The sequence below is a fragment of the Gobio gobio genome (genome assembly GCF_949357685.1).
Source record: "Gobio gobio genome assembly, chromosome: 24".
NCBI classification, from domain to species: domain Eukaryota; kingdom Metazoa; phylum Chordata; class Actinopteri; order Cypriniformes; family Gobionidae; genus Gobio; species Gobio gobio.
In genome coordinates, this window is record NC_137120.1 from 28,571,762 (window position 1) to 28,594,270 (window position 22,509).

At 37.3% G+C, this 22,509-nt stretch overlaps 2 protein-coding genes across 6 annotated transcripts; both read right to left on the minus strand.

The window, feature by feature from the left end:
* Window positions 1-1,003: 1,003 nt before the first annotated feature.
* On the minus strand, window positions 1,004-14,745 carry uchl5 (ubiquitin carboxyl-terminal hydrolase L5). Its single transcript, XM_079808518.1, has 11 exons — window positions 14,538-14,745; window positions 5,096-5,159; window positions 4,896-5,001; window positions 4,673-4,798; window positions 4,519-4,580; window positions 4,301-4,431; window positions 4,158-4,221; window positions 3,985-4,087; window positions 3,797-3,910; window positions 1,936-2,034; window positions 1,004-1,548 (listed from the first exon to the last, which is right to left on the minus strand). Exons 1-11 carry the CDS (start codon window positions 14,611-14,613, stop codon window positions 1,504-1,506), a joined length of 990 nt encoding a protein of 329 aa, XP_079664644.1. The 5' UTR covers window positions 14,614-14,745; the 3' UTR covers window positions 1,004-1,503.
* A 613-nt stretch (window positions 14,746-15,358) lies between these two features.
* Window positions 15,359-22,351, minus strand: glrx2 (glutaredoxin 2). 5 transcript variants are annotated; one of them, XM_079808528.1, is made up of 5 exons: window positions 22,300-22,324; window positions 22,128-22,208; window positions 21,624-21,687; window positions 16,574-16,750; window positions 15,364-15,870 (listed from the first exon to the last, which is right to left on the minus strand). In XM_079808528.1, exons 2-5 carry the CDS (start codon window positions 22,178-22,180, stop codon window positions 15,703-15,705), a joined length of 462 nt encoding a protein of 153 aa, XP_079664654.1. In that variant the 5' UTR covers window positions 22,181-22,208; window positions 22,300-22,324; the 3' UTR covers window positions 15,364-15,702. The 5 variants fall into 5 exon arrangements, with proteins under 5 accessions (XP_079664651.1, XP_079664654.1, XP_079664653.1 ...); XM_079808525.1 differs by lacking the exons at window positions 22,128-22,208; window positions 22,300-22,324 and adding an exon at window positions 21,766-21,997 and having other exon boundaries at window positions 15,359-15,870; XM_079808527.1 differs by lacking the exon at window positions 22,128-22,208 and having other exon boundaries at window positions 22,300-22,351.
* Window positions 22,352-22,509: the final 158 nt, after the last annotated feature.

Below are 22,509 nucleotides of genomic sequence, written 5' to 3' on the forward strand. Positions count from 1 at the left end.
GCTCATGGCGCTATCCAATTGCGTGCAGAGGGAATTTGAAAGACAATCGTTTATCCCGCCCCTCGGATTGAGCCCTGTCAATGGTGAGTTTCCAGACCCAACATCTTGATGTGGGTCTGGCTTGTCAGGCTAGGACTTTATATAGAAAGAACTACAATCCCATGATGCATTGTGAACAGCATAATCAAATTGAAAACAAAATATAAAACTACTCATTTAAAGTCATATAAAGTCACTCATATTTACTCATTTTATAAAAATTTATTGCAAATATATTGAAATATGTAAGTATTTTGAGAGCGTAGGGAGACCTAATCATTGATTCTTTTATTTTCAGCGCTTCATGGGAGTGGGTGGGGCTAAAGAGCTATTTTCTGATTGGTGAATTTTCTGCACAGCATCATGGGTAATGTAGTTTTTCACCACCTGCTGTTAAAAAATATTTTTAAAAACTAATTTGAAATAAATGTAGGCTAACCTCTTCCACAGAAGCAAATACTATCACTAAAAATGAAAATTAAAAATGTTTTTAAAAGAGTTTTTCCTCTCACAATTCTAACTTTATAACTCGCAATTGTGAGAAAAAAGTCAGAATTGTGAGATAAAAAGGTTGCAATTACCTTTTTTTTATTTTTTATTCTGTGGCGGAAACAAGCTTCCATGGGAACCCGACTGTTGCGCTCTATTCAAAATATTAATACTTTAATAGTAATACTAAAATAAGATTATAAATCAAATTACCCCTTACAATACCCATTACTCCACCAGTGAATATTTCTTAATATTTCTAGTAGTTTCATTTTTGAAAGTCAAAGTAAGCAAAAAAAACTTCTACCAGTATTATAAAAAAAAAATGTCATAAGCTAGCGTGATATTTTTGAGGAACGGCATGCAAATAAAGATGCAGTTTCAACACAGTTGTAACAAGCCTGACCGCAGTGTCTGCCCATGCGAGTCTGCGTCATATTCCCAAATTAAACATCCCAGATGACAGGAAACATCAGGACAAAGACCAGCTCCATTTACTATCATGAGAAACACGAAACTGCCATGTAAAGCAACCTAATTCTTCGAAAACATGACACTGTTTGCTTTTGCCTAATAGAGAGGAAGACGTTTTCCATGTGTTATTACTGCAGATTTATGAAAAAACTAAGATATTTTTCACATGTGTATCATTTAAATAAAATTGTCCCATTCTAATTATGTTCATTATAACACAAAAATAACAGATTAGTGCTTTATTGTACAGTATTTTACAGTAATTGAACCGTGCTCTAATAAGAACAAAACATGAAACAACACTATTAATGAACAAATGAAATTTATATGAAAATAAGACATTATTTCAACATCTCTTCGCATGCATGCAGACATGACGGAAATGACATCAAGCACAACGCTTGACTTCACTTCCAGGTGCTCCTCTTATGGGACACAGAAGACAACAGCACATCAAGTGATTCCGTGGCATAACATTAAAGGGGGTCTGACAATGTGGGGCTACTTGGCTTCTTGTATTTTTTTGGCACTTTGTTTTTCTTTTGCCTGGAGAAACAGAGGAAGAAAGAAAAAGACATTTTCATTCTAATACACTGAATCTAAATTTACAATTCCTAGTATTTTGAATTTGCATAGTATATTGTTAAGCAGTATTTCCAACACTGCAGTGGGTCAATAAACGCAAATGTGCCAGGTCACTAAATGGGTGCTATTACTGCAGGACTATATAAAGCTTTTTACTTAGGTGTTAAATTTTTAATCTTAGCATAATACCGTTCAAATTTCACTAACTTGCGCATGGTTTCATGCAGTCATATTACCAAGAGAGCAAAACACTGCAAGCTCAAAGGCAAAGTGGAAATAATGCATCAGCAGCGCCCTCGAGTGGTGTGATGAGATTCGCTTCACACACACGGCTCTGACTGCACTTACCTTTTCCACCAGTGGTATCAGCTGCTGATATTCGGCCAATGTCTTCAGTAACTCCATAATAAAGGGTAGGTAGTTGTGCTTCCGTCTAATGTTCTCAACCTTTAAAAAAAACGCACACAAAAAAACATTTTAATTTCAACATTTCAACATTTATAATTTTTTTTTATAAAAAGTTATTTTATAACATATCACTAACTAATACAATTAACTCTTGAAAGGATAAATAAAAAACCTTAAAAATAAATTATTTTACAGTAAAGTGATTTTATTACAGTTAAATGAAAAACCAATGAGGAATAATAATAATAATACTAGAAAAGTGATTTTATATTTTATAATATATATTACTTATAAACAAATTTTATATTTGAAAGGATGAATTAGGGGAATAATTATGATTATTATTATACTACAATAAAGTAAAGTGTATTTTATATTTCATAACATGCATTCGTTTTTTAAGAGCCAATGAAACAAAAAACAACAATAATAATACAAATAATAAAAGAAGTTATATTTTATAACATTACTTATTAATAAAATTAACTTTGAAGGATAAATGAGGAAAACCATTAATAATTATAATAATTTATTACCACCATCATTATATTATACAGCAAATTAATATTTCATATCATGAGTTAAATTAAGAACCAATAAGGAAAATAATAATCATAATAATAATAATTATTATTATTATTATTGAAAAGTGCATTTTCTATTTTATAACAAATACATTTTTAAAGAGCCAGTGAGGAAAACAACAACAATAATAATACTGTGATATTTTATGACATATTACTTACTAATAATATTAACTTTAAAATTATAAGTCAGGAAAAAACATTATGATTAATAATAATAATAATAATATAGTATCATTATACAGTAAAGTGATATTTTATAACGTAACTTATTAAAAAATTAAAATTCAAATAGGAAAATATTATTATTAATAATAATAATAATAATAATAATAGGTGTATTATATTTATAATAAAGTAATCTGCATTTATTTTATTACATAAAATAATTTCGTTTAAAGAGCCAGTGAAGGAAAACAATAATAAAAGAAAGGTAATATTTGATTACATATGTTACTTATTAATAAAATTAACTTTGAAAACCTTAATAATAATAAAATAATAATTTTATCAGCCTTATCATCATCATTATACAGTAAAGTGATATAACAATTATTAAAAATAATAATTAATTAATAAAAATTATTAATAACAATAAATTAAAAGTTTAAATTTCATATTTTATAACATATTAATTAGGAACAAAATTAACATTTGAAAGGATGAATTAGACGATAATAATAATATGAATTATTATTATTTTCACAATAAAGTAGTGCACTATGATTATAGTTTTTAAAGAGCCAATGTGGAAACCAACAGGCAAAAAAAATTTATATTTGATATTTAAAAAATTTTTTTTTTTATAAAATGTTACAAAAAAATTAATTAATAAAATTAACATTTAAAAAAAAAAACAATATGACACTTATACACTCTAAAAAATGCTGGGTTAAAAACAACCCAAGTTGGGTTGAAAATGGACTAACTCAGCAATTGTGGTGTTTTAACCCAACTATTGGATTGTTTTAAGCAAACATTTACATTAAAACAACCCAATTGCTGAGTTAGTCCATTTTCAACCCAACTTGGGTTGTTTTTAACCCAGCATTTTTTAGAGTGTACTATTACAAAGTAAAGTGATGTATTTAAGTTAAACTTTTAAAGAATGTTTGTGGAAATTTCATTACAATAAAGAAAGGTTTTATATTAATAATATTCTTAGTTATTAAAAGGAACTTTTTAAAAGCTCATTGAGGGCAAAACCATGTACATACTTTGTATCTTTTAAGTTTTAGGTTCTCTTCATCAATCAGGAGCTGATACTTGGCGATCTCTGACTGGATGGAGCTGAGATGATTTCCACTCTGGTCAGTGTCCATCGGCTCTTCCTGTGAACAGAGGTAACTTCCTTAAGCAGCCGCCAACATTCTGTCATTCATTTAACACAGTCAGAACATCTTACTTCTGTGAGCTGAGTCTGTAGTTCGTCGATCTTCTTTTCATAAATCATCTTGCGGTCCGAAACAATGGCCATCAAGTTGAATCGAATCTCTCCCTCACTGTACCTAAAAACAAAAAGATTTTTTTTAAAAACAGCTCTGTAGAAATACCATCGACTCGAAAGAAATCACCTACTTCTGTATTCGTTTCTCAATGACAGGCCGTACAGCACTGATCCAATCATCCTGGTTACACACACCTGAGAAAGTGAAAAATCATTTAAGAACATGAACCAACTGAACAAAATAAATAATTCACAGACTGTCGAATCCATCTACCTAGGTCTATTGGTCCTTCACGAAGTCCGTCCAACTCGTACAGTCGTCCGTTAACAGGAACGTAGCTCACAAAGTGAAAAGCATCCTCTTCTTTAGCCGTCGACTTTGCGTCAAACTCAAACATCTGCTGTCTACAGGAAAAAAAAGAATTATGCAGATCATCTAACATTTAGTAAAAGAGAAAAAAAAAAAGTTTTATAAGAACAAAAAACCCCAACCTGGCGAAGCTGTTGTGAACTTGTCGAATAACTTCAGAGTTACTGAGAGCAAGACCCTTCATCTTGAGAAAGAAAAAGTCTTAAAAGCTTTCATAAACAATAATAATGGAAAATACCCAGAAAAAGAAAAAAAAGGAAACCTGCGCCAACTTACTGCAGCATCAAAACTGAGTGAAAACTCTTTAAATTCTGTCAGCGTGTCCCCGAGGAGCATATCAGGATGTGTGCAGTTTAACAACACGCTGACGATGGCTTGGGTCGCGCAGGCATTATTGATGACCTGAAACAGCACGCCCACACACATAAATGTCCAAACATCCTTTTTTTGTTTGGTAACAGACTGCTGGATTTTAGTAAATGTTCACCAAATTGTTCACCTGCTTGGCAAAGAAGATCTGATCCAGCCTTGAGTCTTGAACAATAGACCCCGCTGGCTCCTCACCCGGTTGCCACTTAAAGAGGAAAATCAGACCATGAACGGGCCTGAAATGATTCAATTGCAGTTAGAACACTGGAAGAGCACTGTCTGCATATAATAATAATAATAATAATAATAATAGTTATTGCTATTGCTTACTTGAGATTTTCAAAGTTTTCTGGCTCCATGCTCCATATCTCTTCCACCTGTGCACCTTTGCATCCTAACGAAAACAGAAATCAGTGTCATACGACATTCGAAGACATCAATAATGCTGAAAAAAAAAATCCTGTTTACACCTGGTATGCGTTAGTGTTAGACCGATATATCGGCCGGCCAATATATCGGGCCGATATTTGCGATTCTTACGCGTATCGGCGTCAGCCGATACAAGGCTGCTGCGTTCGCCGATATTTTTTTCCGCTGCATTATTTACAGACAGGCGTCCACAGGGCAGCTCTCACCGTCTTCAAACTCTCTTGCTCTCCCTCCCTCACGCATATTAATCAAAATCAATTGAGAATTGACACGATGGTAAAAGGTCGAAAGACTGAAGTTTCACGTGGAGCATTGGGAGATTTTTTTCCTGAATTACCGCTGGTGTTGCTCTGCAAGAGATTAAGTTAAGTGCACCTACACTCTAAAAAATGCTGGGTTAAAGATAACCCAAGTTGGGTTGAAAATGGACTAACCCATCAAATGGGTTGTTTTAAGCAAACATTTAACCCAACCGCTGGGTCAAAACAACCCAATTGCTGAGTTAGTCCATATTCAACCCAACTTGGGTTATTTTTAACCCAGCATTTTTTAGAGTGTAACCATTAAATGACTAGGTTGTAAATAGTTTTAAAATTAAGTATAGTACAGTCAGTGTGCACTTTATTATGCTGCTTGCTTGTTGATACTGTGTGCAATAGTGTAATTATTTTATTTATGCTTAAATATTTATTTTCTGAATTTATTTTCACCACTGAACACTTTTTTTTTTCTTGTTCTACCTCACCTGTTTTTACTATTTGTTAAATATTGTTTTTTTTAGTTCAATTAATGTTCCTTTTTTTTAATTGTAAATTTTAAATTGTCATCATCCTGATCATTGTGTCATTTTTATGTTGTAAATTAAGGGAGCAAAAGCAGTATCGTCTTCAAATATCGGCTCAAGAAAATTGGCAGCCCGTATCGGTCATCGGCTAAGGCTGATGAAAAGAAATCGCTATCGGCATCGGCACTAAAAAATCCATATCGGTCGACCCCTAGTATGCGTTTTGATCAAATCACAAGTAGACGAGGGAGACACATTCCCGTTTACACCGGGTGTTTTAATCCGTCTCTTTTGTCCACTTTCAACCACTTCTGTCCTGATTTCTTCGAGGGGAGGGTTTATGGGTGGGTAATTGTCTGGGCTTTTCAGATCTTTTGATCTAATGGATGAAATAAGCTCACACAAATGTACATATGAACTAGCAGGGTTTTTCCTGCATTGAACATTTTTTGGCGGCCGCCAAAACAAATTTGTCCCGCCAAAGCCTAATTTACGCGTTACGCCCAAAACACACCCAAACTCATTAAGAGACTAGTGACAACCCTTTTGGACCATGCACCTGGCACGCCAACCGTTTTTCCCGGCGTTAAACTAGCAAAAGTTGATTCAGACATGCCCTAAGTTCACCGGCAACCATGCGCTTCAGACCGTGCACTCGGATTTAGGGCTGCTCGATTATGGAAAAAATCATAATCACGATTATTTTGGTCAATATTGAAATCACGATTATGTAACACGATTATTTCACATGACTTTGGGAATGTGTTGTATTTATTAAAAATACACCTTTCAACAATTCAATTGAAATTGTAACATTTGTTGTACTTTTTGAACTATTAAAATAAATAATATAACATATATTCAAATCAAAGTATAAAAGTATTCACGTAAAAATGATAATCACAAATAAATAAGATAAACAATATGGTTCGGCTAGATATGCTTTTCAGGTACGTCTAACATTAGTTTTCAGGTACAGAAATGTCTCAAATGTAAAATAACATTGCATATTTGAGTGCATAAATTAAAGATTAATCCTATTAAACTTACAAAAGCTATTCAATCCGGATCGGATATGCGTCGTCTTTCTCGACTGTATAAAGTTCACTTAAGGCATATACAGACTATGTCTGCTAGGATACTCATCAAGATGGACATGTTGACATACGTTTTGTGTGAGTTTGTCCGTTCAAGAGCAAGACTTGAAAGAGAACTCAATATTTGCGCGCTGAGAGACGTGTGCGCGCTCTCGGATGATACATTATCAGATAGATACATTTTCTCACAGCGCGCGGCTTCTCATTCGCGTCTTCTGGCACTAAACCCGGGTGACGACGGTGAAAACGACTGGTCATATTCTAACATATGGCAGCACTCGCATGCATTGCACAAAGTTTACAAAGAGAGAATTATTTGAAAAATATGAGGGGGAAAAAGGACGTTTACACGGCACCCCTGCTCTCGTCAGTTTTTGTTTCTTTATTAGATTGTCATAGGTCACTCTGTTTAATTTTCAAGTGGTTAAACAAATTCGTGGTGTTCTCTTGCGTTGCAGACACTACTTGTAGCAAATCTTGCACGTAACATGTTTTTGCTCGTCGTCTGATTCCTCGAAGCCAAACTGTTCCCAGACAACGGAGTTGGTTTTGCCTTTTTTGCTCACCAAACGCTGCTGTAACTGCCCTCCTTCTGCCATCTTTACTCGCGCAGAGTTTTTAAATTCCAGCGGATGATATGCACACGAGACTCCCGATCTGAGAGAGATTGTGGCTTCGGGAGGGGCGGATGAGCGCATGCGCGTTTCATTCAGAACGCAAGGCAAAATAATCGTTTTTTCTCGATTGTACTATTTTGGTGATCGTTGGGAGGCAAAATCGAAATCGAAATCGAAATTCGATTAATTGCACAGCCCTACTCGGATTGTTAAAATATGATAGCTGCAAGACCAGCCGAATGCCGTAAGTGTGTGTTAGAAATCAGGAATTGTAAGAGAACATTTTTTTCAAACCAAACTTGGGTCTTCAGCCGACAAAGTTTAAATCCCGTCTGGATAGCGCGCTTCCCATAAGGCATTAAGTCAGTAGGCGGCCTTTTGTGGCTGTTTAAACGCATTTGACCACATGAACATTTGCACTTTGAAAGCAACCTGGCCGAATGCGTTTTCGAATACTTCTGGAAGTGGTTGAAAGTGGACAAGCTCAAAACGTTTTAGTCCCGGCATTTACACCTGTATTAAGCAGCGTCCACTTGCGATACAATTGACCAAAACACATCTTAAAGGGTTAGTTCACCCAAAAATGAAAATTCTGTTTTTAATTACTTACCCTCAGTCGTTCGACACCCGTCAGACCTCCGTTCATCTTCGGAACAGAAATGAAGATATTTTAGTTGAAATCTGATGGCTCTGAAAGGCCTCCATTGACACAATGGCACGGTTCACTCTCAAGACCCTTAAAAAGGCACTAAAGACGTCGTTACAAAGTCCATCCTACAGTGGTTCTAAAATAACTTTATGAATCGGCGACAATAGTTTTTGTGCGCAAAAAAACCCTAAATAACGTCTTACATAGTGATGACGATTTCAAAACACGGCATCATGAAGCTTCGAAGCATTATGAATCAATGAGCCGAATGATGATTCGGATCGCGTGTCAAACCGCCAAACTGCTGAAATTTGGCGATTCAAACCTCTGAATCGACTCGCTGATTCATAACGCTTCGAAGCTTCATGAGGCCGTGTTTTGAAATCGTCATCACTATGTAAGTCGTTATTTAAGGTTTTTCTGCGCACAAAAACTATTGTCACCGATTCATAAAGTTATTGTAGAACCACTGTAGTGAGATGGACTTTGTAACGACGTCTTTAGTACCTTTTAAGGGTCTTGAGAGTGAACCGTGCCATTGTGTCAATGGAGACCTTTCAGAGGTATCAGATTTCAACTAAAATATCTTCATTTCTGTTCCGAAGATGAACGGAGGTCTGACGGGTGTCGAACGACATGAGGGTAAGTAATTAATGACAGAATTTTCATTTTTGGGTGAACTAACCCTTTAATACCAGGTGTAAACAGGGCCAAAATACACAAATGATACCCATATATTCCAATTTTTTTGTTTAAATGTGCACCAATGATGATAGAACCAATAATGGTCCAAAACATTTCAATTGAACGTACTAATGATGATAAAAAATAATGTCTCGAATGCCCAAACATGCTGGGGGAACATAGAGTAGAATGCCAACAAAACATTGATTAGATGCAAATAAAGGCTAAAAATGCTAATACATTTTCGAGCACGCACCTATGATGCACACATAAAGATGAATTAAATGTTTGGAATTTGCAAATGATGCCCATATACAATGAAACAAATGTTTGAATACATCCAACAAGATCGAACATTAATGTTCCAGAATGTGCAACTGATGCCAAAATTTAGAATCAAATGCTTGAATGCACCTATAATGTTCATAAAAATATGAATAGAGTGTTCAGAACGTGTAAATGTTCAGATACACAGATGAGCCAAAACATTATGACAAACCGGCAACAGGGTGTGGGCGGCCAAGGCTCATCGAGACTCCAATCTGGTCCAAGCCAACAGAAGGTCTACTGTGGCATAACAAAATTTAAATAATAGTTTATGGGAAGAATGTGTCATCGCACTCTGCTGCATATGGGGCAGTGTAGCTGGAGACCAATCAGAGTGCCTATGATGATCACTGCCCACTGCTGAAAACACCTACAATGGGCACACGAGCGTCAGAGCAGTAGAAGAAGGTTGTCTGCTCTGATGAGTCCACTTGATGAGTTCCCGTTCGTGTACGCAGTTTATATGAGGAAGTAATGGCACCAGGATGAACTGTCGAATGACGCCAGTGAAGGGAGCGTGATGCTCTGGGGCCTCATTTATAAACGTTGCGTACGCACAAAAGAAGGCGTACGCCACTCTCTACACAATAATTGGTATTTATAAAAAGCAAATTTGACGGGAAAATGTGAGGTCCTTCACGCAAGCTCTGACCCAGGCGTACGCACAAACACGGGTGAAATGAGAAATGGCGACACCGTCGGCAGATGGAAGAAACACGTGAAAGTGTGTGAAACTGTAGACCGTTGTGTAAAAGAAATGGCAATACTGCCTCTCATAAATAACTTGAAGACTTCACAAAGCAAGTATTACAATTAACAGCCTACACGAACACCCGTTTGATCGATCTGCAGTGTAAAACAAACAAAATCAAACGAAAATTACAACAGAAATGCAAAAAAAAAAAAAAAAGTGAAATATGTTCTGCAACAATATTGGCATGTCATGCAATTCATCCTCATAAATAATATGGTAAACAGAACGAAATAATGTACAAAACTGATATTCTCGTCAATGTGTCCGTCTGGCGGAGGAGAGATGCAATTAGATCAGGGGTGTCCAACCCTGGTCCTGGAGAGCTACCACCCTGCAGATTTTAGCTCCAACCTCAATCAAACACACCTGAACCAGCTAATCATGGTGTTCAGGGTGATAGATAATTACAGACAGGTGTGTTGGAGCAGGGTTGGAACTGAAATCTGCTGGACGGTAGCTCTCTAGGAGCAGGGTTGGACACCACTGAATTAGATAGACAGATAGATAGATAATTAGGGAGATATATAGATAAATAGATAAATAGATGTATTAATTGTCCACTGGGGAAAGTTGTTTTAGTAAAAATTTCTTCATCAGCTACGGAATCATGGTATTCATGCAAATGCCTTTAGTTTGTTTTATTTTCGATAAAATAACATATGACATATGTCTCAACCATTCAGAAAACCTGCAAGAAATTACATTTGCACTGAACTATTTCCCATTTCCACGTAGATAACAGGGCTCTACATAGCGCCCATTTTGGGCGCATTTGCCCCTGAAAATGACTGCGTGCGACTGTGAAAAAATATTTAGGCGCACCGGTGCGAGTGACCCGATCGATTCTCATGAATAGATGTATAATACAATCGGAATAAAAACTACAACTGCCAAAGTGCATCAACACTGACTGACTGAGCAACTGTTGCGTTTCGTGCTGCAATCAACTGCTTTTCATGCCTTTTGTCAGCAGAGCATGAGCAAAAAACGTGTGCGACGGACTACACTTCACAGATTGTTTACCAGGTGAAACGTGTGTGACGCAGCCATGCGCGCTTACCAGACGCCTCGCGCTGATGTTTCCTTGCAACCAAAATTAACTAGAAATACTACATTTGGATTATCATAAACCAGGTCGGAAATTAACATGGGCTTGGGGCAAAAATGCCACCAAAAATGAATTAATAAAAAATCATTTTAAAACGCCCCAGTATGAGTGCTTGATTTAATCTGTATCAGCTGCAGTCCATACAAATGACTAGATGCATATGAGTGAGTACATCATGAATCCATTTACCAAACCGTGTTTTTATCTTACCCTGAATCACTACGGTACACATATAATAAGTGTTTATATTCTGACTATTCAATTCCAGTTTGGGTCGCAGCGCTGCGGAGGAGCACAGTCCCTGTGTGACTCGCCATAGACACAAACAGAGAGAAGTAGATCCGGCTGCAGTGTTCTTCCGCGAGACGCATGCAGTTCTGTTTATTAAGCGCCAGAGCGCATAAAGTTACGGACAGCTATTGCTCCGAGTATTGACGTGATCTTGTACAAAAGTCCAATAGACAAGTTGATATTAATTAACAACGTTTTAGGCACAATACTGTCTATTTCGGGAAACTACACCAGAACGTTGCGCATCTCCAAGCGGTTTGATTCGAATGAATCTGCGTTTGAACGATTGAATGAACGACTCGCACATAAGACTTGACGCCACCTACTGGCGGTTTTATTTTTATTTATACTTTGCATGGACTTTTTATTTAAAATATAAAGCTTTTAACTAAGTTTCAGTTTAACTTGTGCATAGCCTATTTCTAAATTCAAAAAGTTATATTTAAAACATTCATACAACATTATCCACCCATGAGCTGCATTAAATCTATGTAAATGTGTCTAAACAGCACTTCAGATAGAGCTGCTGTGGCACTTCTACAGTGCAAAGATTGATCTTTTGATGCTGATTTAATTTGATTGGTAACAGTCTGGTTGTGTCTTATTGCTCTAACTGAATTTATTGTTTAAATTAACATTTTAAAAACAACATTTCTATTTTAATTGAAGAAATTGCCAAAAGATGATGCATACATTTAATAAGATTAGAAAACATTGCTCTTATAATGGTAAAAATGCCCCTGGACATTAATTTAAAGGGACAAAGATTATCCTGGGAAAGTTATAATTGGAATGCGTGTTATTGATCAGAAAGTGCTCCTATATTTTGGACTGTGCTCCTCAAGAAAAATGTTAGCGTAGAGCCCTGGATAATAGGGATAGGGATTAATAGGGATTCCCCAATAATTGCCGCCAGTCTCTCATCAAGAGGGGTCAGCTCCGGTGTCCCCTCTCCCCCACCCGTGGCAGACACACTCTGGCAATGGAGCGCTAGACGCTTTTTTGCCTCGACTTTGATGTCCGACCATGTCTTTTTTTTTCCGGCCACGGTCCGAGGTTGTGAGGCTACAGCATTTACGGCGTCTGCAACCTTTTGCACCTCAAGTGCCTTTTTGGCATTAGTAATGCCCACACTGTGCCCTCCAAACAAAATTGTTCTCCTCTTTTCCATCTCGCCAACGATAATTTCTACTTCACATTGAGTGAAGTTACGTTTTTTTGATTTCCTCTCTGTATTTGCCATGGTTTCGCAATCGATGAATATTAACTTGTGGGCGTTTCACGGACTATTTATGGGCAACTATGGGCGTGACATGAAGCCGCAAAAGCTGCAGTACATTTAGAATTGACTGTGATTTATTAAGGGAAAACTGCATAGGATGTGCGTGCGCACGGTTTTATAAATCCGAATATTTCTGTGCGTACGCAAGTCCTATGATTCATCCGTACGCCACTTCTGACGCAAATCCTACGCAAAGTTTTATAAATGAGGCCCCTGGGCAATGTTCTTCTGGGAAACCCTGTGTCCGGCCATTCGTGTAGACATCAATTTGACACGTGCCACCAACATAAACATTGTTGCAGACCAAGCCTTTCATGAAAGCGGCTCTTTCAGCAGGATAACGCACCCGGCCACACTGTACACATTGTTTAGGAATGGTTTGAAGAACATGATGAACAGTTCAAGGTGTTGATCTGGTCTCCAAATTCCCAAGATCTCAATCCAATTGAGCATGTGTGGGATGTGCTGGACCAACACGTTCGATCCACGGCGGCTCCACCTCACAACCTAAAGGACAGGATCTGCAGCTAACATCTTGGTGCCAGAGACCACAGGACACCTTCAGGGCTCTTGTAGAGTCCATATCTCCAAGGGTCGGCACTGTTTTGGCAGCACGTGGAGGACCAACAACATACAAGGCAGGTGGTCATAATGTTTTGGCTCATCTATGTATACTTAAATGGACGTACACAACCAATAACGCCCCAAAAAAATACTAATGGAGAATTCAGAATGTGCAAATACACTGAAACACATGGAATATAACCAATATTAAACACAAAACATTCTTTGGAAACATTTTTCCAAATTTCTTCCTTTGTGTTTAACAGAACAAAGAAATATTTGGAACAACTTGAGGTAAATGACGACGCAATTGTCATTTTTGGGTGAACTATCCCTTTAACACCTGCAATAAAGATGAATCGAATCATACTCAGAACATGCGAATGATGCTCAAATATACGGAGTCAAATGTTCGAACACATTATGATGCCCACAAAAATATGAATCGAATGTTTGGAACGTGCAACTGATGCCCAAATATAATGCGTCAAATGTTCGAATGCAACCTAACGCCCACAAACAAATAAATCGAATCATGCTCAGAACATGCCCAAACACATTGCACATAACCAATATTTTTCAAATTATCTTCCTTTGTGTTCAACAGAACAAAGAAATGTATACAGGTTTGGAACAACTTGAGGGTGAGTAAATGATGACATAATTGTCATTTTTGGGTGAACTATCCCTTTAACACCCATGAAAAGATTAATCGAATCATACTCAGAACATGTGAATGATGCTCAAATATACAGAGTCAAATGTTCGAACACAATATGATGCCCAAAGAAATATTAATCAAATGTTCGGAAAGTGCCTAGCTACATTGAATTCAAATGTTCGTACACATCCAATATTGCCAACAAAAATATGAATCGATTGTTCGGAACAAAAATGCCATCTAGCTTAGGTAGGCTGCTCACTACTTTTTGATTCATGACCACTGACATTAGACTCAAGTTAAGCTGCAAAAATGTGATGCAGCTGTCATTCTGCTTTCATTAACAAGTGTAATAGTGCAGCACTGCCATTCAAAGAATATGATTATGTGGATTTAAACCACATGGCAGGCTGGCAGTCACACCCTATAATAACCAATTCACATTGGGTGACCAAAATCACTGAACTGAAGCAAACCTAGCGCACTTACACGCACCGCTAATGTAAGAAAATATTGAGTGCTCACCAAAGCCCTTTATCAGCTCTGTGAAAACTCCCGGGTCGCTCTCCATAAGACACCATTCCCCAGCGCTTCCCGCCATTTCTAAAAGTATATATCTTATTGCAAACAGAAAATTGTTCTCGTGTAACGGTTAAACGAGGCTAACGAGACTCATTCACACATACAGTAGTTTTCCCGGCATTCCTTTCGACATGCGTCATTCTTCTACTTCATGCGGTGCCTTCAACATGTGCGGCGCACGCTTCTGCCTCCATGTGTCTAGGAGTGTTTTCGAGTCGTTCTTAGCCCCTTTCTTTCCAAAAGTGATTTTGAAAGGAAATTTCCGTCGTCGAACAAATATAGTGCATTAAATGTTAATAAACTCCACTTTGTGTCATCTTAACACGATAAATGAATGCATATGCTGAGATAGCCTATTACAGGGCTTTCAGACTAGTAAACTTCAGACATGTAATTCTGACAAATATAGTACTTTGTTTATGAATTACATTATTTCAGCATTACACTAATCTCTGTAGGATGGTAGCCTATCATCTGCAACGTTTTAATAAGTTTACATGGTTATACATATTAAAATCTAAAATTAAACGTTCTGTTTAGGTTAGCTATACAAAACACAAAAATAACCTGCAGGCAACATTCTGGGAATGTTCTCTTTAGGTTACAAAAAAGGACCAATAAGAGAATATTCCCAGAATGTTCTTATTTGGTTCCACCCCAAAAATGGGAAAACGTTTGTGTTTGCTGGGAAGGGGTTGACGTTTTAGTCAATTCATAAAGATATTAGAATGTTGATATTCATACAGAATTAGTCGACAATAATTAGTTTACGGTGTTAAATAAGATTTTATTTCAATCCATTGGGTGTTTGTGTGTGCTTACAACAACAAACAAATTAACATTTCTTTGAATAAAACAAAAACAAAACATCAATACTTCATTTAAAATACATGTATACTGTACATAAATGAATACTGAGTTTATGTAACTCAAGTCAAAATAAAAAAAAGTCCAGAAAAAAATTTATAACAAAAAAAAAAGCATAATAACAATACTAAACGTCATTAAATAAGGCAGTTACAGCAGCATACATTTTAAAACACAAATACATAACCAGTATTTGGGCTGTTCAAGGGTGACAACAAGTATAAATACATATGACAAAACATTATGACTGATTAGGTTGATATTGACCATTGCCTGAGCCCTCAGGGCTGGTATTCAAACAGCACGGACGGCATTGTTCAATAAGAGGCAGAAGTTTCCCTTGCTGATGGAGCTGTTTTGTATCTGAGCCCCCTCCAATGCACTGGCCATTAATAAAGACTCTTGGCACCTGAAAGAGTTAAAGGACTATTGTCAACAATATGATCTTGATAAAAACAATATATCTACCTATAAACACCGGTCAGGCATAACACTATGACATAAATATGATTTTGTCCTCAAAGTTGATGTGTTAGAAGCAGGAAAAATGGGGAAGCGCAAGCCAAATTGTGATGGCTAGACGACAAAGCATCTCCAAAACTGCAGCTCTTGTGGGGTGTTCCCGGTCTGCAGTGGTCAGTATCTATCAAAAGTGGTCCAAGGAAGGAACAGTGGTGAACTGGCGACAGGGTCATTGATGCACGTGGGGAGCAAAGACTGCGATCAAACAGACGAGCTACTGTAGCTCTAATTGCTCAAGAAGTTAATGCTGGTTCTGATAGAAAGGTGTCAGAATACACAGTGCATCACAGTTTGTTGTGTATTGGGCTGCATAGCCGCAGACCAGTCAGGGTGCCCATGCTGACCCCTGTCCATCGCCGGAAGCGCCAACAGGGGGCACAGAGGATCTGCTGCTAACATCTTGGTGCCAGATACCACAGCACACCTTCGGGGGTCTAGTGGAGTCCATGCCTCGATGGGTCAGGGCTGGTTTGCCAGCAAAAGGGGGACCAACACAATATTAGGTCATAATGTTATGCCTGATCGGTGTATATAATCAGCATCCAGGAATGGAAACGGTGTTGTAAATATAGACAAATGACAGGACTTACTGTTCTGGCACCTGTCATTTGTGCTAAGGTCTCTTGGAGATGTCGGCCATCGTTGTGCTCATCCAATTCGACAACTTTATATGTAGCTCCGATCTCATTAAAGACATTCTTTGCCATCTTACAGTAGGGACATGTGGTTTTGGAGAATATTACAACACAGTTAGTGGACACAACATCCTGTAAAGAAAAGATTAATAAATCAATAATGAATAAAAATGTATTCAAGGCATAGGACATATATTTAGTGGGATTCTAATGCTGGGTTCACACCAAACGCGAATAGAGCGTCAGAAGTCAATGGAAAGGTGCGTTGACGCGTGTCTGAAGGTCCTACGATTCCGATGGACGCGATTCCGCCTCATTCGCGCGTCCAGTTCGCGTCTGACGCCCGAGTTGAACATTTTGAACTTTGCAACAATTCGCGCCGCGTCAACCAATCACGAGCCTGCTTGCTGCTGTCACGTGGTAAAGTGACGTGATGAGAAACCCTGCATAATTAAAAAATACTACTGTGTCACAAAATGTAGTTTTAAGACTTTTTCAGGTGAGAAGGTAGTTGTTTAAAGCTCAAATCTGCGGTTTATTTATAAAGAGAGCGCCTATTTAAAAAAAATAATCCTGTTTCTTTGGAGTTGTGAGATCCAGGCGATCACTGGGCACTCAGCGCTCATTAACCCCGGCGAGAGCAGCCTTTCCTCGGCCAGTCCCTGTATGGCTATTAATGTATAATATATATTTTTAATGAAAATGAAAAGAGGCAGAGGTGTTTTATGACATTTTTCTCCTGGAGCACCTTGAACGCGCGTCTATTTCGCTTCAAACACTCGATTTATACGCGCGTCCAATTTCGCTGTGGACGTGCAAATGGATTCAAAATGTTCAAGGGTCCAACTAGACACGATTTTGACGCTCTATTCGCGTTTGGTGTGAACGCAGCATAAACAATTGCTAATGCAATTTAAAATGTGGGGGGAAAAATCTCCAGGTTTGCTTTGCTTGTTTATAGGGCTGCACATTTTGGCCCAAAAAGTTGTGATTATATATTAATATGACTTTATAATATAACAATATTTCAAAAGTATTTGAGAAATTAAAATAACTTAACAGTGATATGGCGGTTTTAATTTCTTCATATTCAAACGTTAAGCCATTAGGGATGGGCGATATGGACTTAAAAATGTATCCCGATATTTTCTAGTATTTATTGCGATAACGATATCAATGACGATAAATGTAGTATCATTCCCCATGTTTTTGGATACAAGTGAAAGCTGCATGCATTCTTGCGAGTTTCAGAAAAACAAACAATGATCTAAAGTAAAACGTACATGTCATCAAATAGGCTCCTATAATACATTTAAAAAAAATAAAAATAATAATAATAATATTATATATATATATATATATATATATATATATATATATATATATATATATATATATATATATATATATATATATATATATATATATATATAATTAATTAATTTTTTTTTATGTAAAATTTCACACCAGCCTTTTCAGAAACGGAAAAGTTGCAGATATAATTGTCTTCTGTAAAGGTGCAGGTAATGTTTAAATAGTGCAACTGTGCTGAAAAACATCACACAATACAAACAATAATAATTAAAATCAATGACAAGTTTTACATGTAAACCGATTCTGTATTTATTCATACACTCATGGTGCAAACAGTGGTAAAAATAGCAGAAACAGCAAAAGTAATTATCCCAAAAATGTCTTCAGATTACAAAAAAGTTGAAAATAATGATTTAATGATAGAACTTCAGTAATTTGAGTTAATAATACCACAAATTCTTCTACTAATACAAATAAACTGCACTAAGGAATAATGAGCTTCTGAGTTCATGAATATTAATCACGTTGTCAGCGCTCATTCAAACTGATTTGCTGAAATCAAAACAGGCACCGTAATAGGTGCACGCCAGCCAATGAGATTCCCGTTTGTGCATTTGTTTCTTCCTGTTCACGAAAGGCTGAATAATTCCAAATAAACGCCATTATTTTACAGGAAAACACAACAAAGGATATTGTTTACATGTAGCACGTCAATTCTGTGTGGTATAAGACTCTCTCGCTCTCTCTTTGAGTGTGTGTGAAACACTGAGCACTCTCAGTCGCCGGCCCTCACACTAGTGTTTAATGTGCGTCAAATACACTGCGCATTCATTGAGATGAACTGAAATAGTATGCTTTACCGATCGATCGAGACAGAGCGAATCTCTTAATTGCTCATTCCAAGTGCTCAGCGAGTGAAAATACATCTGTATGTACAGGTTCAGATTGCCCTCAGGTAGCCCCTCGTTTAGTTATGAACTCTTCCGCAGCTTCCGCCATAGTTGTTTTCGCTCTGCACGTGAGATGCGGATTCAGTGCCGCCGCTCCCATTGCGCGGCGCTTAGGGCACCGAGTGAGCCCACAAGAAAATTCTCTCTCCAACCCCCGTTCAGCTATACAAATTGACGAACGCAGCCACCGCAGCCATCATAAAGTAAACGCTTTAAGCATCAAGAGACGGCCAGCGTTGGCACGGTGCGGATGGGTCGCGCTATCAGCTAGGCTTTATCGTTATTATCGCGGGAAGTCAAATTCTTATCGTGGGGAGAATTTTTACCGGTATATCGCAAACGATAAGACATCGCCCATCCCTATAAGCCATTGAGCTTTAATTTGTCAGAAAACTGCAAGGAGGGGATAGTTCACCCAAAAATGTAAATTCTGTTATTAATTAATCCCCTTCATGCCATTCCAAACCCGACTTCCGTTCATCTTCGGAACACAAATGAAGATCTTTTTAATAAAATCCGAGAGATTTCCGTCCCTCCATTGACTACCAATTTCAAGGCCCAGAAACCTAGTAAAGACATCATTAAAGTAATCCATGGGACTCCAGTGGTTTAACCTCAATTTTACGAAACAAACATAATATACAAAATGTTCATCTCCAACGTGTGTTCACGAGAGCACCACGATGCATACGTGTTGACATGAGAGATAACGTTGCCACGTGAATGCGCATTAGAGATTATCATTTTGTAATTGTTGTGTTCCCAAATGCACATTAACATTGTGGAGCAGCATTTACTGTGACCTGAGCCGCTTCGAAACCCTGAAAACACCAGATTATGAGCTGCTCATAATTTATATCATAATTTAATTAAATTGCAGCCTTTGTGATTTGAAAATCTCACCTAGCCTAGCCATATTGATTTCGGTTTTCATTTTGATTAATTGTGCATCCCATATATATACAACACATGTTGGTAGGACAATTGAAGTCAATAGGGAGCGGCGCGATCCGACAAAAGACAATAGAACTCATTCTACACTGGATGCAGCGCGACACGACACAACAAATACCTGGCAGTAAACCGATGCCTTGTTCTATTTTACTTCAATGAGCCCATTTTGTTTCTGCCTTAAATCATTACATTGTTTATTAATACATTGTTAGCTAACTGTGTGATTGTATATTTTCTGAAATCCATAATTTGGACAAAGTCTCCTCTGATAACAAATCACTCTAAATTACAATGCATACATTTTCTGTGAAGCTGCTTTGAGACGATATGTATTGTGAAAAGCGCTATACCAATAAATGTGAATTGAATTCTATTTGATATACTCCAAGCACTCGCGATACTTCTCATAGGAAGGACAAATGGATTTGGAAAGGTCACCTTCCTTACATCACTTCCAGAATTGAAATTAAATCGTTTTGAGAGCTTGAACATCTGAATCGATACCCAGCCCTACTATTCTCATCCACATTTTGTCATATCACGTAAAAAAAACTGCTGGATGGAAACGGCAAGATGCGCATAAATTCTAAAAATTTGCATAAAACATATGCGCACGTTTGAGTCGGATACATTTTTTTTATCCGATAAGAAAAACACATTTACGATGTGCAATAAGAAGACATTACTAGACTAACCACTAACCAGCGGAACGATCTTTTTGCAAAGTATCTGAAATGCTGTTTTGGTTGTTCCGAAATGCCTAAGCAAGTCTTTTGTCAAAGTGGTTCAGGCTTTCTCTCCCAGAACTATCTTACACGACTGCATTCGAAAGCAAAATAATGAGCTGAATGCGTTTCATCTGCTTGCTCTGAGACGCGAGTCATTTATTAAATGTGATAATTATTATATACAGTGGCTTCTCCTACTCTTCTTATTGATATTTGGCAGCAATTTACCAGGAAGTGATGATTTTATTATCTTCGACTCACTGGATGGAAACAGTGATTTATTTGCAAATGTTTTATGCGATATTCCAATTTTGCGCATAAGTTAAATTCACAACTTTGGATGGAAACATAGTTAATGATGACAACATTTTCATTTTTGGGTGGACTTTCTCTTTATGAAGTGACAAGAAAACTTTTCGTGCACAAAAACAAACAAAAATTTAATTCTAGCCTGTGCCAGTCTCCTATGGCAGCCATTGCTGTTCACGTGAGCACAACGGGATACAACGTAAACCGCAAAGGAGAAAGGCACAGGCCAGAACGAATTGAATAAAGTCATTATTTTTGTTTGTTTTTGCACACAAAAAGTATTCTCGCCACTTCACTAAATTAAGGTTGAACCACTGGAGTCACGTGGACTATTTTAACTATGTTTTTACTACCTTTCTGGACATTGAAAGTGGTAATTAAATTGCTGTCTATGAAGGGGTCAGAGAGCTCTCGGATTTCATAAAAAATATCTTAATTTGTGTTCAGAAGATGAACAAAGGTCTTACGGGTTTGGAATGATGAGGGTGATTAATTAATGACAGAATTTTCATTTTGGGGTGGACTATCCCTTTAAGTTGTTATTCACATTACTCCGACATTTTCAATGAATCAATTGATCCGGTTCAGAAAAGCAGCTCTAAATGATTCATTCACAAATCTGAATGATCTGGGATGCGTGGAATTTTGTTGTTCCACATAAGAAAAGACAGTCATAAGATTTCGGGACGAAATGAGTGAGTAATTAAGACAGAATTTCCTTTAATTGAAACAAAACAAAACAAACCTTACCTGGACATACTGGTTACACCCTGAGCTCGACAACCCAGGCGCAGACGACGTGAAGTTCCCCATTCTAGATAAACGACATGAATTTAGTTCAAACTGAGAGAAATCAACACGACAACAGACTGAGCTTAACACACGCGATGACCTTGTTATAATCACTGGTCTGTAAAAAAGACATGTTGAAGATATAAGGAAAGCAAACGCAGTTAGTGCAGATACAAGAGAATTAGACTGGCAGTTTAAGTCAGTCATGTTCGAACAACCGTTGTCTAACGTTAGATCTCAGACGAAACAAGTAAACCGGATCTCACAGCTAGACTGTAATCTGATCAAGGATTTAAACACTTAAAGACCCCAAACACAGCGCGTTTGTCTGTTAAAGTATAAGGATAACTTGTACCGTCCAGAACGGACAAAAACAATGGCGGTGTTTATTAAAATCTTAATTTAATGTGTATAGAATTCTGTTAAAATATATAATCTAATACTAATTGTCCTCATAATGACCTTAGAATCCGATAAACCTGTTTGGATTTGTATAAACAGCCTCTCGTAAACATCGTGGAGTGTAAAACGGCACGCGCCGCCCTGTAAATAGAAGACCATTCAATGACAGTTACCGGTTTTACATAAAATAGTTGTTATACATTATCATACAAAGTCCAAAACACATGCGTACCTTTAAACCGGAACCACATTTGTATGACGAAAAAAAAGCACCGTCTGTAGTCTCCGCCCTTCACGGGTCGCCTGAATACTTTTCTACCAGCCTTTCTTGATCTTTGGACATTATGAGACACAACTTGTTTTCCTCTAGGGGGCCATGGTGGCTCAGAAACCCAATTCCTAAATTATAGAACGATTTATTGCCTCATGCAGACATGTACAC

What these genes read in the sequence shown, in the direction of transcription:
- glrx2 (XM_079808524.1), bottom strand. Translation starts at nt 21,872, where the DNA reads ATGACTGACTTAAACTGCCAGTCTAATTCTCTTGTATCTGCACTAACT. An exon ending in GGTGTAACCAGTATGTCCAG is followed by an intron (nt 16,751 to 21,623) that starts GTAAGGTTTGTT and finishes TTTTCTTTACAG; the next exon opens with GATGTTGTGTCCACTAACTG. An exon ending in AAATGACAGGTGCCAGAACA is followed by an intron (nt 15,871 to 16,573) that starts GTAAGTCCTGTC and finishes TAACTCTTTCAG; the next exon opens with GTGCCAAGAGTCTTTATTAA.
- uchl5 (XM_079808518.1), bottom strand. Translation starts at nt 14,613, where the DNA reads ATGGCGGGAAGCGCTGGGGAATGGTGTCTTATGGAGAGCGACCCGGGA. An exon ending in AGATCTTCTTTGCCAAGCAG is followed by an intron (nt 4,799 to 4,895) that starts GTGAACAATTTG and finishes GTGCTGTTTCAG; the next exon opens with GTCATCAATAATGCCTGCGC. An exon ending in ATTGAGAAACGAATACAGAA is followed by an intron (nt 4,088 to 4,157) that starts GTAGGTGATTTC and finishes TTTTGTTTTTAG; the next exon opens with GTACAGTGAGGGAGAGATTC.